Here is a 16,140-nt window from a genome sequence, read left to right on the forward strand (position 1 = left end):
CTGAACTCGACTCAGTCTCCAGAGGCTGGTTTAGGACGTAAGAGACGTCTCCTGTTTCAATAGCCAATAGGAAGTCACTGGTGGAGTCTCCAGAGGCTGGTTTTAGGACGTAAGAGACGTTCCTGTTTCAAAGCCAATAGGAAGTCAGCTGGTGGAGTCTCCAGAGGCTGGTTTTAGGACGTAAGAGACGTCTCCTGTTTCTAGCGGTCTAGATCTAGCTGTATCTCTAATATTTAGAGGGGTATAGACCGTCTCCTGTTTCTAGAGCGGTCTAGATCTGCTCTACCTGTAATTATAGAGCGGTCTAGACCTGCTCTACCTGTAAATTATAGAGCGGTCTAGACCTACTCTATCTGTAAATTATAAGCGGTCTAGACCTGCTCTACCTGTAAATTATAAAGCGGTCTAGACCTGCTCTATCTGTAATTATAGAGCGGTCTAGACCTGGTCTACCTGTAAATTATAGAGCGGTCTAGACCTGCTCCATCTGTAAATTTAGACGGGGTCTAGACCTGCTCTACCTGTAAATTATAGAGCGGTCTAGACCTGCTCTACCCTGTAAATTATAGAGCGGTCTAGACCTGGTCTACCTGTAAATTATAGAGCGGTCTAGACCTGGTTACCCTGTAAATATAGAGCGGTCTAGACCTGCTCTACCTGTAAATTATAGAGCGGTCTAGACCTGCTCTATCTGTAAATTATAGAGCGGTCTAGACCTGTTCTATCTGTAAATTATAGAGAGGTCTAGACCTTTCTATCTGTAAATTATAGAGCGGTCTAGACCTGCTCTATCTGTAAATTATAGAGCGGTCTAGATCTGCTTACTGTAAATTATAGAGCGGTCTAGACCTGCTCTACCTGTAAATTATAGAGCGGTCTAGACCTGCTCTACCTGTAAATTATAGAGCGGTCTAGACCTGCTCCATCGGTCAGAAAGCATGACGCACAGCGTAATTGATTGGACGTAGTTGCCTGTTGGTTGGACTGACTTTGAGAAGAATCAGAAGCTGCTCCAGGTGCCACTACAACCTGAACTAAACAGCCAGAAAGCCCCCGGGGAGAGCGCTGTGATTGGTTTAACCTTCTGTTAACGCTGCTCCAGTGTGACGCAGCAGCTGCTGTTGGTTAGCAACAAAAGAGCTCTCCCTGCTTTCATCTACCTGCTGATTTCCCAGCAGCCCGCGGGGCCGTTCACCAGAGCCCGCCGCTGAATGACAACCCATTATTTGTGGCAGGAGAGGCGTTTATATCTGCGAGTCCCAGACGGGCCGAGGGACGGAGAGTGTGTGGCGTCCTGCAGCTATATATTATCGGCCGATATTAGGCATTTCCCGATCTATCGGTATCAGCGTGTATAATGGCCAATTTTAAACTTTTTTTATTATTTATTCATCAGTCATTTATAATGACAAATAAATGATTTTGATAAATTAATATTTTAAAAAATCTAATAAAACGGACGGTCAACCATGTTATGAGCGTTGGCGTTGCGTAGTCTGTCCATAAATAAATAAATACATAAATAAAATGTATAAAAATACAAACCTAAGATGCTTAAAACACACAAACTCTCACAGCATGATTGACAGTCCTTTTTTATTTTTAAATAATTTATTTAAATAATCATTATTATGAAGGATTCTGATGAATGAATATTTTTTATTTTTTTTATTTTCTAAATCGGACATTATAAATGCCGATACTGATAGATCGGGAAATGCCTGATATCGGCCGATAATATCGGCCCACCAACGTCTCAACGTCTCAATGTCTCAACATCAACGTCTCAATGTCTCAACATCAACGTCTCAACGTCTCAACATCAACGTCTCAATGTCTCAACATCAACGTCTCAACGTCTCAACATCAACGTCTCAATGTGTCAACGTCTCAACATCAACGTCTCAATGTCTCAACATCAACGTCTCAATGTCTCAACGTCTCAACGTCTCAACATCAACGTCTCAACATCAACGTCTTAATGTCTCAACGTCTCAATGTGTCAACGTCTCAACATCAACGTCTCAATGTCTCAACATCAACGTCTCAATGTCTCAACATCAACGTCTCAATGTCTCAACGTCTCAATGTCTCAACGTCTCAATGTGTCAACGTGTCAACGTCTCAACATCAACGTCTCAATGTCTCAACATCAACGTCTCAATGTCTCAACATCAACGTCTCAATGTCTCAACGTCTCAATGTCTCAACGTCTCAATGTCTCAACGTGTCAACGTGTCAACGTGTCAACGTCTCAACATCAACGTCTCAATGTCTCAACATCAACGTCTCAATGTCTCAACGTCTCAATGTCTCAACGTCTCAATGTGTCAACGTGTCAACGTGTCAACGTGTCAACGTCTCAACATCAACGTCTCAATGTCTCAACATCAACGTCTCAATGTCTCAACATCTCAATGTCTCAACGTGTCAACGTCTCAATGTCTCAACGTGTCAACGTCTCAATGTGTCAACCTCAACGTCTCAATGTCCCAACATCGTCTCAATGTCTCAACGTCTCAACATCAACGTCTCAACGTCTCAACATCAACAACTCAACGTCTCAACATCTCAATGTCTCAACATCAACGTCTCAATGTCTCAGCATCTCAATGTCTCAACATCAACGTCTCAACGTCTCAACATCAACGTCTCAATGTCTCAACATCAACGTCTCAATGTCTCAACATCAACGTCTCAATGTCTCAACGTCTCAATGTCTCAACATCAACGTCTCAATGTCTCAACATCAACATCTCAATGTCTCAACGTGTCAACGTGTCAACGTCTCAATGTCTCAATGTCTCAACATCAACGTCTCAATGTCTCAACATCCACGTCTCAACGTGTCAATGTCTCAACATCAACGTCTCAAGTCTCAACGTCTCAACATCACGTCTCAATGTCTCAAAATCAACGTCTCAATGTGTCAACCTCAACGTCTCAATGTCTCAACATCAACGTCTCAATGTCTCAACGTCTCAACATCAACGTCTCAATGTCTCAACATCAACGTCTCAATGTCTCAGCATCTCAATGTCTCAACATCGTCTCAACATCTCAACATCAACGTCTCAATGTCTCAACGTCTCAACATCAACAACTCAACGTCTCAACATCTCAACCTCAACGTCTCAACATCAACGTCTCAATGTCTCAACATCAACGTCTCAACATCAACGTCTCAATGTCTCAACCTCAACGTCTCAATGTCTCAACAACGTCTCAACATCAATGTCTCAACGTCTCAATGTCTCAACATCTCAATGTCTCAAAATTAACGTCTCAACGTCTCAATGTCTCAACATCAACGTCTCAATGTCTCAGCATCTCAATGTCTCAACATCAACGTCTCAACGTCTCAACATCAACGTCTCAATGTCTCAACATCAACGTCTCAATGTCTCAACCTCAACGTCTCAATGTCTCAACCTCAACGTCTCAATGTCTCAACATCAACGTCTCAATGTCTCAACATCAACGTCTCAATGTCTCAACGTCTCAATGTCTCAACATCAACGTCTCAATGTCTCAACATCAACATCTCAATGTCTCAACGTGTCAACGTCTCAACGTCTCAACGTCTCAATGTCTCAATGTCTCAACATCAACGTCTCAATGTCTCAACATCCACGTCTCAACGTGTCAATGTCTCAACATCAACGTCTCAATGTCTCAACGTCTCAACATCAACGTCTCAATGTCTCAACATCAACGTCTCAATGTGTCAACCTCAACGTCTCAATGTCTCAACATCAACGTCTCAATGTCTCAACGTCTCAACATCAACGTCTCAATGTCTCAACATCAACGTCTCAATGTCTCAGCATCTCAATTCTCAACATCGTCTCAACATCTCAACATCAACGTCTCAATGTCTCAACGTCTCAACATCAACAACTCAACGTCTCAACATCTCAACCTCACGTCTCAACATCAACGTCTCAAGTCTCAACATCAACGTCTCAAAATCAACGTCTCAATGTCTCAACCTCAACGTCTCAATGTCTAACAACGTCTCAACATCAATGTCTCAACGTCTCAATGTCTCAACATCTCAATGTCTCAAAATTAACGTCTCAACGTCTCAATGTCTCAACATCAACGTCTCAATGTCTCAGCATCTCAATGTCTCAACATCAACGTCTCAACGTCTCAACATCAACGTCTCAATGTCTCAACATCAACGTCTCAATGTCTCAACATCAACGTCTCAATGTCTCAACATCAACGTCTCAATGTCTCAGCATCTCAATGTCTCAACATCGTCTCAACATCTCAACATCGTCTCAATGTCTCAACATCAACATCTCAATGTCTCAACGTGTCAACATCTCAACGTCTCAATGTCTCAACATCCACGTCTCAATGTCTCAACATCAACGTCTCAATGTCTCAACATCAACATCTCAATGTCTCAACGTGTCAACGTCTCAACATCAACGTCTCAATGTCTCAACATCAACGTCTCAATGTCTCAACATCCACGTCTCAACGTGTCAATGTCTCAACATCAACGTCTCAATGTCTCAACGTCTCAACATCAACGTCTCAATGTCTCAACATCAACGTCTCAATGTGTCAACCTCAACGTCTCAATGTCTCAACATCAACGTCTCAATGTCTCAACGTCTCAACATCAACGTCTCAATGTCTCAGCATCAACGTCTCAATGTCTCAGCATCTCAATGTCTCAACATCGTCTCAACATCTCAACATCAACGTCTCAATGTCTCAACGTCTCAACATCAACAACTCAACGTCTCAACATCTCAACCTCAACGTCTCAACATCAACGTCTCAATATCAACGTCTCAACATCAACGTCTCAATGTCTCAACCTCAACGTCTCAATGTCTCAACAACGTCTCAACATCAATGTCTCAACGTCTCAATGTCTCAACATCTCAATGTCTCAAAATTAACGTCTCAACGTCTCAATGTCTCAACATCAACGTCTCAACATCAACGTCTCAATGTCTCAACATCAATGTCTCAACATTAACGTATCAACGTCTCAATGTCTCAACGTCTCAATGTCTCGACATCAACGTCTCAACGTTAATGTCACAATGTCCCAACATTGACTTTCGGACTTTTCTTTCTGAGAAAGATGAACAAACTCCAGACTTCATGTCGTCCTCTGAGAAATTCCCAGCGGACGCCTCACACGCTGTAACCATCCTCCCTGACCTCCATGGTTTTTACTGGGATGTGTTACGAATGCGTGCTGCTTCTCCAAGGCTGTACCACCCTCCCCCCCCCCCCCCAGACCCCAGACCCTGAACACAGCAGCTTCCAACAAAGTGCCACGAGCCACAACTGTAAACTGTATAAATCCAGCTATCTGGTGTGTTTAGTGACTGGAACCGTTTTATTTGCCTCTGCAGGATATTTGCATCCTGCTCCGGGGCATCGGGCGCCTGCAGGGAGCTGAGGTCAAGGTCTCCGGGGACAGTCTCTTAATGCGGCCCATGAAGAAGAATCTGACAGGTTCATTAATAAAACATGAGGGGGGGTTTGCTGCAGACGCTCTGGAGTGACAGCCAACACTCATCTACACGGAGGCTGGTTTTCCCCTTTAAATATTTAATAAAAGCTAAAGAGGAAGAACAGCACAATGCAATAATGAATTTATGGATATTAGATATTCATGCAGCGTTGAATACAATCGCTGTCAGAATATTAAAGTGATGCACGTATCAAAGCTCACGGGTTTATTTTGGGAACATGAGGACCGGCGTTTAGGATTTAAAAGCTGCATAGTGGTGGGTTTTAAAGAGCAAATACCAATATTTTAGATACTTGTTGTCCATAAATTTGAGTCACAGAAAATGAAGACATGCATAAAAGGGCGTAGTGGACACGTGGTACGCAGGGGGGGGGGCATGTCCCCCAAACTTTCTGTCCCCCACACTTACAACATGTCCGAGTTGATTTGAACGCACCACATGAAATAATAACAGGATAAATTACAAGAACAAATATTTGTAATATTTGTAATTCATCCAATTATTAGTTAATGTATATTGTTTGTATGTATATTGTATCCTAGTATTTCATTATATTTATATTGTGACTGATTTATATTTTGTGACCTCTCACTCATTGACGGTCCAATGAGGACGCGAGACATTTGAAAGCAGATCAAAGCCGCTATAATTAGAGTCTTCATGAGATGCAAAGGTCAGACTCTGAGACACTGGGACATACTTCATATTAGGAATATTATGAGAAATCATGAAAGAGATGAAAGGAAACACCTGCAGTAATATTACAGTTACAACACGGATTCATCACGCAGCATCACAGGAGACCAGTCCCCCCCCCCCCCCCCCCAATACGACCCCCCTAACCCGAGAACATAATGGACTCGGTTTTAAACAAGTGGTGCACCATGAGTTCCTGCATGGCGTCTCTCCTTGATCCGCTAGCTGCCTCCCCCCAAATACTGGTCTCGGGGGACAGCATGGGGTCAAAACAGTGTTCGAATTATATTGTGAGCTTTTGGGGGGGTGGCAGGAAGGGCAGCTAGCAGATCAAGGAGAGACGCCATGCAGGAACTCATAGTGCACCTGTAACCTGTAACGACTTGTGTAAACCTGGTTCCGTTATGTTCTCAGGTTTAGAGTTTTCTGTCCTAATATCTAAACCTGAGAACATAACGGAACCAGGTTTACACAAGTCGTTACAGGTTAAAGGTCCACTATGAGTTCCTGCATGGCGTTTACCCCCCCCCCCCCCCGCAACCACAACACACCCACCAACCACCACACACCCCACACACACACACACACCACACACACACACACACCACACACACACACACACACACACACACACACACACACCACACACACACACAAAAAACCCTCCCCAAATACAGGGTGAGAAAGCCCGGTCTCGGGGGACAGCACAGGGTTGCAACAGTGTCCGAATTATACTGTGAGCTTCGGGGGGGGGGGGGTACAGCCATTTTAATTTTTTATAGATGACGTCATACGCTCATTTGCATAAAGCTCAGTAGTCGTGTCAACAAGGTAGACCGTAAGAAATGGAAATCTTCAGCCAAATAATCCCAAACCCACCGCCACTCCAAAAAGCTAAATCTAGGGCAGAGTGACGCTGGAACAGACAACCTATGGGGACGTTTTTTAGGTTTCAGGAACTACTAATAGGTACAACATTGAACGTTAAAAGGTTATAAAAACTTAGGAAGATGTTTCCCCGGCATGAAAGTGATTATATGTATATATTGTATATGTAATATTATATATTAGAGCTGCCAAGACGAATCGATTAGTTGTCATTACTATTTTGCGTCGTTTTCCAGGAAAAAACGTGAATAAATAATTCTCTGGTTCCAGCTTCTAAAACGTGAGTATCAGCGTCCACGGTGTCCTGTTTCAGCTGCAGCTCGATGAATCAACAGCTCCACAGAAACGTCATTTATGAAACAAAAACATGACCTCGTTAGCTCGTTGAGTTCGAGGATTTGTTGCTGTCGGGGCTTTGAATTGTTAGTTATCGATAAAAACTCAACATTAAGTATGACAGGTGCACGATTCAGTCAAATAAACTGCGGATTAAAGACAAATCCAGTAGTTGTCAACTGTTAAATGACTCGTCAACTAATTTAATAATAGTAACCTTTCGTTTTTAACTTCTCTGATGTCATCGTGTTAAATGTGAACATCTCCTAATCTTTTCTCTCACCTGGGACAGGACACTGAATATCTGAGTTGTGGACAAACCGAGACATCCGAGGACGTCGTCTCGGGCTTTTTGGGAAACATTGGCCCACATTTCAGAGACAGAACTCATCCATTCATCACCCACACATCGATCAACTATGTAAATAAACGCCAGTTGCAGGGTTCAAAATCAACTTTTTGTCCACCAGCCGAACGCCAGATGTCTATAGTGATAGTTCAAATGTTACCAGCCACTCAATACTGTCCTCTTGGCTATATCAGGCTAGTTTAGGCTGTATCAGGCTATATCTGGCTACATTAGACTAGTTTAGGCTACTATATCTGGCTACATTAGACTAGTTTAGGCTATATCATCTGGCTACATTAGACTAGTTTAGGCTGTATCAGGCTATATCTGGCTACATTAGACTAGTTTAGGCTGTATCAGGCTATATCTGGCTACATTAGACTAGTTTAGGCTATATCAGGCTATATCTGGCTACATTAGACTAGTTTAGGCTGTATCAGGCTATATCTGGCTACATTAGACTAGTTTAGGCTATATCAGGCTATATCTGGCTACATTAGACTAGTTTAGGCTATATCAGGCTATATCTGGCTACATTAGACTAGTTTAGGCTATATCTGGCTATATCTGGCTACATTAGACTAGTTTAGGCTATATCTGGCTATATCAGGCTATATCTGGCTACATTAGACTAGTTTAGGCTATATCTGGCTATATCTGGCTACATTAGACTAGTTTAGGCTATATCTGGCTATATCTGGCTACATTAGACTAGTTTAGGCTATATCAGGCTATATCTGGCTACATTAGACTAGTTTAGGCTGTATCAGGCTATATCTGGCTACATTAGACTAGTTTAGGCTATATCAGGCTATATCTGGCTACATTAGACTAGTTTAGGCTATATCAGGCTATATCTGGCTACATAGACTAGTTTAGGCTAATCTGGCTATATCTGGCTACATTAGACTAGTTTAGGCTATATCTGGCTATATCAGGCTATATCTGGCTACATTAGACTAGTTTAGGCTATATCTGGCTATATCTGGCTACATTAGACTAGTTTAGGCTATATCAGGCTATATCTGGCTACATTAGACTAGTTTAGGCTATATCTGGCTATATCTGGCTACATTAGACTAGTTTAGGCTATATCTGGCTATATCTGGCTACATTAGACTAGTTTAGGCTATATCAGGCTATATCTGGCTACATTAGACTAGTTTAGGCTATATCTGGCTATATCTGGCTACATTAGACTAGTTTAGGCTATATCAGGCTATATCTGGCTACATTAGACTAGTTTAGGCTATATCAGGCTATATCTGGCTACATTAGACTAGTTTAGGCTATATCAGGCTATATCTGGCTACATTAGACTAGTTTAGGCTATATCAGGCTATATCTGGCTACATTAGACTAGTTTAGGCTATATCTGGCTATATCTGGCTACATTAGACTAGTTTAGGCTATATCAGGCTATATCTGGCTACATTAGACTAGTTTAGGCTATATCAGGCTATATCTGGCTACATTAGACTAGTTTAGGCTATATCAGGCTATATCTGGCTACTTTGGACTAGTTTAGGCTATATCTGGCTATATCTGGCTACATTAGACTAGTTTAGGCTATATCAGGCTATATCTGGCTACATTAGACTAGTTTTACGGCACATATATCTGGCTATATCTGGCTACATTAGACTAGTTTAGGCTATATCTGGCTATATCTGGCTACATTAGACTAGTTTAGGCTATATCAGGCTATATCTGGCTACATTAGACTAGTTTAGGCTATATCAGGCTATATCTGGCTACATTAGACTAGTTTAGGCTGTATCAGGCTATATCTGGCTACATTAGACTAGTTTAGGCTATATCAGGCTATATCTGGCTACATTAGACTAGTTTAGGCTATATCTGGCTATACTGGCTACATTAGACTAGTTTAGGCTATATTTGGCTATATCGTGGCTACATTAGACTAGTTTAGGCTATATCTAATGGCTATCTATCAGGCTAGCTATTCTGGCTACATTAGACTAGTTTAGGCTATATCATGGTATATCTGGCTACATTAGACTAGTTTAGGCTATATCAGGCTATATCTGGCTACATTAGACTAGTTTAGGCTATATCTGGCTATATCTGGCTACATTAGACTAGTTTAGGCTATATCAGGCTATATCTGGCTACATTAGACTAGTTTAGGCTATATCAGGCTATATCTGGCTACATTAGAACTAGTTTAGGCTATATCAGGCTATATCTGGCTACATTAGACTATTTAGGCTATATCAGGCTATATCTGGCTACATTAGACTAGTTTAGGCTATATCTAGGCTATCTGGCTACATTAGACTAGTTTAGGCTATATCAGGCTATATCTGGCTACATTAGGACTAGTTTAGGCTATATCATGCTATATCTGGCTACATTAGACTAGTTTAGGCTATATCAGGCTATATCTGGCTACTTTGACTAGTTTAGGCTATATCTGGCTATATCTGGCTACATTAGACTAGTTAGGCTATATCAGGCTATATCTGGCTACATTAGACTAGTTTAGGCTATATCTGGCTATATCTGGCTACATTAGACTAGTTTAGGCTATATCTGGCTATATCTGGCTACATTAGACTAGTTTAGGCTATATCAGGCTATATCTGGCTACATTAGACTAGTTTAGGCTATATCAGCTATATCTGGCTACATTAGACTAGTTTAGGCTATATCAGGCTATTCTGGCTACATTAGACTAGTTTAGGCTATATCAGGCTATATCTGGCTACATAGACTAGTTTAGGCTTATCAGGCTATATCTGGCTACATTAGACTAGTTTAGGCTATATCAGGCTATATCTGGCTACATTAGACTAGTTTAGGCTGTATCAGGCTATATCTGGCTACATTAGACTAGTTTAGGCTATATCAGGCTATATCTGGCTACATTAGACTAGTTTAGGCTGGTATCAGGCTATATCTGGCTACATTAGACTAGTTTAGGCTGTATCAGGCTATATCTGGCTACATTAGACTAGTTTAGGCTGTATCGGCTATATCTGGCTACATTAGACTAGTTTAGGCTATATCAGCTATATCGGCTACACTAGACATTTAGGCTGTATCTGGCTATATCTGGCTACATTAGACTAGTTTAGGCTATATCGACTGTTATATTGGCTACATTAGACTACGTTTAGGCTATATCTGGCTACATTAGACTAGTTTAGGCTATATCTGGCTACATTAGACTAGTTTAGGCTATATCTGGCTACATTAGACTAGTTTTAGGCTATGGAATCTGGCTACATTAGACTAGTTTAGGCTATATGGATCTGGCTACATTAGACAGTTAGCTTTAGGCTATATCTGGCTACATTAGACTAGTTTAGGCTATATCAGGCTATATCTGGCTACATTAGACTAGTTTAGGCTATATCAGGCTATATCTGGCTACATTAGACTAGTTTTATGGCTATAGACAGTCTAGTATCTGGCTACATTAGACTAGTTTAGGCTATATCTGGCTATATCTGGCTACATTAGACTAGTTTAGCTATATCTGGCTATATCTGGCTACATTAGACTAGTTTAGGCTATACTGGCTACATTAGACTAGTTTAGGCTAATCTGGCTACATTAGACTAGTTTAGGCTATATCTGGCAATATCTGGCTACATTAGACTAGTTTAGCTATATCTGGCTATATCTGGCTACATTAGACTAGTTTAGGGCTATATCTGGCTACATTAGACTAGTTTAGGCTATATCTGGCTACATTAGACTAGTTTAGGCTATATCGGCATATCTGGCTACATTAGACTAGTTTAGGCTATATCTGGCTACAATAGACTAGTTAGGCTATATCTGGCTACATTAGACTAGTTTAGGCTATATCTGGCTATATCTGGCTACATTAGACTAGTTAGGCTTATGGCTATATCTGGCTACAATTAGACTAGTTTAGGCTATATCAGGCTATATCTGGCTACATTAGACTAGTTTAGGCTATATCTGGCTACATTAGACTAGTTTAGGCTATATCTGGCTATATCTGGCTACATTAGACTAGTTTGCTATATGAGCTACTTACTAGTAGCTATCTGGCTACATTAGACTAGTTTAGGCTATATCTGCTACATTAGACGTTTATCTGCTACATTGACTAGTTTAGGCTATATCGGCTATACTGGCTACTTAGACTAGTTTAGGCTATATCTGGCTACATTAGACTAGTTTAGGCTATAGTCTGGCTACATTAGACTAGTTTAGGCTATATCATGGCTACATTAGACTAGTTTAGGCTATATCTGGCTACATTAGACTAGTTTAGGCTATATGCTGGCTACATTAGACTAGTTTTATGGCTATATCTGGCTACATTAGACTAGTTATTCAGCTACATACTTTTAGGCTATATCTGGCTACATTAGACATTAGGTTTTAGCTATATCTGGCTAATTAGCTAGTTAGGCCTAATTTAGGCTATATCTGGCTACATTAGACTAGTGTTTAGGCTATATACTGTTTGCTATATCTGGCTACATTAGACTGTTTAAAGTGCTAATCTGGCTACATTAGACTAGTTTAGGCTATATCTGGCTTATCTGCTACATTAGACTAGTTTAGCTATATCTGGCTACATTAGACTAGTTTAGGCTATATCTGGCTACTGCTAATTAGTTTAGGCTATATCTGGCTACATTAGACTAGTTTAGGCTATATCTGGCTACATTAGACTAGTTTAGGCTATATCTGGCTATACTAGGTTATATTTGGCTATATCAGGCTATATTAGCCCTCCTACATAACCTGGACTATGGTCTAACTTCTCCATCTTACATCTTATAACTTATTCCCCGTTACATAATGTTCTAATTATTATTCAGTCAGTCGGTTTATAGGTCATTATGTTAATATGTAAATCAGTTAATATTTAATCATGATCTGCACTTTTTCACTTTTGCACTATCACCATTACACACAGTCTCTAGTATCTCACATTATCATGGTCATTGTGTGATATGTGTGTGTATATATATATATATATATATATATATATATATATATATATATGTGTGTATATATATATGTGTATATATGTGTGTGTATATATGTGTTTGTTGTGTTATGGTTGTCATGCTACTGGATGTCTACTAGTTCCTTTGGGATGAATACAAGTATCTATCTATCTATCTATCTATCTATCTATCTTCTATCTATCTATCATCTATTTCACTTTATTGATCCCTGAAGGGAAATTCCGTGTTACAGTTGCACAAAGTATATAAATATCAGAGTAGAAATATAAATAAATATAAATAAATATAAGGACTGTAGATATGTGGTATTTACAGTTACAGGACATGGATCATATATCTATATCATTGTTGTTATTTTGGCTGGTGTGTAAAGCTAATACACCCCCCCCCCCTAGGATTTGGCTGGTGAATGGTTGCTGATTTTGGACCCTGGTTGCAGCCCCCCCCCCCCCCTACCTGCGCAGTCCTTCCCTTTGCCTCTGCACTCGCCGCTGTGGGCGGGGTAGGTGGCCCGAGCCCCGGGCAGGTGGAGCAGCACCGACAGCAGACAGGCGGACACCAGGTAGCGCTCGGGACCCCGTCTCCTCCCGGGGCCTGACACCATGATCCACATGATGATGCTCCGTGCCTTGGTTACAGGCACACCAGGACCAGGACGCACACGACCCCCCTCCGCTTGTCTGTCTCGGTGCAGGTTTCACTCAGGTTAAATCCCTCCGGGAAGCAGCAGAAAACCACAGAAACACCCCGTCCAGGGGGGGGGGGGGGGGGGGGGAGGGGGGAGAGCACTTATACGGGGGAGAAAGGAGCTGAAGATGGAGGGATGTGCGGAGGGATATTCCGCGGGTTCAGGACGCCGGGCTCCGGCTCGTGCAGCGAGGAAGCAGCGGAGGCATCCCCGCCATGCGCGCGTCCCTCCGTCCGTCCTCCGCAGCGCGGCTCCGCGCCGTGTCCACCGCAGGGTACAGGCGGGGTTTATCTGGCAGGGTGGTGCACATGTAAGGGATCCTTTCCCCCCCCACCCTACCGCGCGCTGACAGTGATCCTCCCGGGCTGGTGTGTGTCAGGAGACGGTGCGCGGAGAGAAGCTGCTGCAGCCGCAACAAAGAGATCCGCTCGGTCCGGACTGGGAGGAGAGAGAGAGAGAGAGAGAGAGAGAGAGAGAGAGAGAGGGAGGACAGACAGGAGGGTCACGTGAGAGGATGCAACACTCCCCATCCACCTCCACGCCCCTGACGCACGCACGCGCGCACGCACGCATCTTCAAAAACCCACAGAATGCAGAAAAGCCAGAGGAAGGAGAGGGAGAAGGGTTTTTGAACAAATGTGAAGAAAATGAATCGTATTTTCTGTCTGAACATTTCCATCATCATCTTCATCCTAAATTATCATCATCATAAATAATAATCATCATCATCATCATCATCATAAATAATCATCATCATCATCCTCATGGCTGCCCGTGGAAAGGCACCTTGAGCAGTTGGGGGTTCGGTGCTTTGCTCAAGAGCACCTTGGCAGTGCCCAGGAGGAGAACTGACACCTCTCCAGCTACCAGTCCACCACCAGACTTTGGTCCAAACAGGGACTTGAACCAACGACCCTCCGGTTCCCAACCAGATCAGAGGACATTCAGAAACTGGATCTCACTCAAAACAACATGGATGGTTTTCTTCCAAGTGTGTGTGTGTGTGTGTGTGTGTGTGTGTGTGTGTGTGTGTGTGTGTTGAAGCACCGGAGACACAAAATAACCATCAAATGTTTTTTCCATAATATAGGTACTTTAACAGTGTGGTATTAGTACTTCTACTGCAGTAAAGTACCTGAATACTTCTGCAGGACGCAGCAGCGGTACCTGAGAGGCCTCTGCGGCGCTGGTGGGCCCGGTCGGTTCCACGCCGGTCTAACGTACCCCCCGGGCGTTATCAGCCCCGGCAGACAGGGGCGAGCAGCGAGCCCCGTCTGAATCCCTCACAACACCGCCGATTAGTTCCTGGACGCGGTTCAAGACCGTCCAGGAGGTCTGGCAGCAGGAATGAATGAAAATAAAAAGCCCGCATGGATCCATGTCCAACCCGGTCTCACAGCATGGTCAAAGCCAGAGGGGTAGGTTTAGAAAAGGAAAGATTTGTGTTCCTCATATCGAAGGAATCCTGTCCCCAAAATATGTAAAAATACAGGTCTAGGGACTCAAAACAGGCACGTGAGACCGGAGCTGTCTCTACTCACAGGACACGACAGGACGGGGAAAAAAAAGACACATCTGAATCAGAATTAGCTTTATTTGCCAAAATAAAAACGGACACCATGTTCTGAGTGGTGGTGTTGCATAGTCTGTCCACCAGAGGGCGCTCTACAACGTCCCTGTTAGTGATGGCGTTGCATAGTCTGTCCACCAGAGGACGCTCTACAACGTCCCTGTTAGTGATGGCGTTGCATAGTCTGTCCACCAGAGGACGCTCTACAACGTCCCTGTTAGTGATGGCGTTGCATAGTCTGTCCACCAGAGGACGCTCTACAACGTCCCTGTTAGTGATGGCGTTGCATAGTCTGTCCACCAGAGGACGCTCTACAACGTCCCTGTTAGTGATGGCGTTGCATAGTCTGTCCACCAGAGGACGCTCTACAACGTCCCTGTTAGTGATGGCGTTACATAGTCTGTCCACCAGAGGACGCTCTACAACGTCCCTGTTAGTGATGGCGTTACATAGTCTGTCCACCAGAGGACGCTCTACAACGTCTTTAAGTTTCATATCTTAACTTTGTATTTTTCTACATTTTATTTATCAGAACTTTTATATATTTTGATGTTCTGTTGTGACAATAAAACAAATTATAATCATATTATTTTAGTGAGAACTCATAAACAACTAATGTCAGGGAACTCTGTTCATGATTTGTAACGCATTTCTGGATTTTTAAAAATATATATATATATACAGTATATCGGCATATCGGATTTTTAAATAAATAAATGAATGAATCCTTTATCGGTCGGGCTCTACTTTAGATCCAGAGCCCAGTTCATGATTTAACCGAAACCTCCACCCAGACCCCTAGCGTCTGACTGGAGGTATTTAGTGATATCTAGTTTGGGGACTTAGGCTTGGACCTGGTTCCACCGGGTGTAAAACTAATGGGAGTGCGGTTTTGTCTTAATTTCCCACTAAGCTTCATCTGCTCTGCTCTCCGGTTCCTCCGGGGTTTAACAGACGTCAGATTATTCTTCTCACCATGTGTCTCAACCAGAGAATCACAGATTACACCAACAGACACCACATAGTCCTAAAGGGGGCCGGACTTCATGAGCCACTTCCTCGACAGTTTACGGAAAACAATCATTTAAAGGGCCCATATTATGAAAAAAAAAACC

At 42.6% G+C, this 16,140-nt stretch overlaps 1 protein-coding gene across 1 annotated transcript in view; it reads right to left on the reverse strand.

Annotated features, from left to right (window-relative positions):
* LOC116699602 (tomoregulin-1-like) overlaps window positions 1-13,941 on the reverse strand; it is a 44,394-nt gene extending 30,453 nt beyond the window's left edge. The window contains exon 1 of the mRNA XM_032532270.1: window positions 13,224-13,941. Coding sequence (XP_032388161.1) covers window positions 13,224-13,380 — 157 coding nt within the window. The 5' untranslated portion in view covers window positions 13,381-13,941. The remainder of the gene's footprint in view (window positions 1-13,223) is intronic.
* Window positions 13,942-16,140: the final 2,199 nt, after the last annotated feature.

Source organism: Etheostoma spectabile, chromosome 12 (genome assembly GCF_008692095.1).
Source record: "Etheostoma spectabile isolate EspeVRDwgs_2016 chromosome 12, UIUC_Espe_1.0, whole genome shotgun sequence".
NCBI lineage: Eukaryota > Metazoa > Chordata > Actinopteri > Perciformes > Percidae > Etheostoma > Etheostoma spectabile.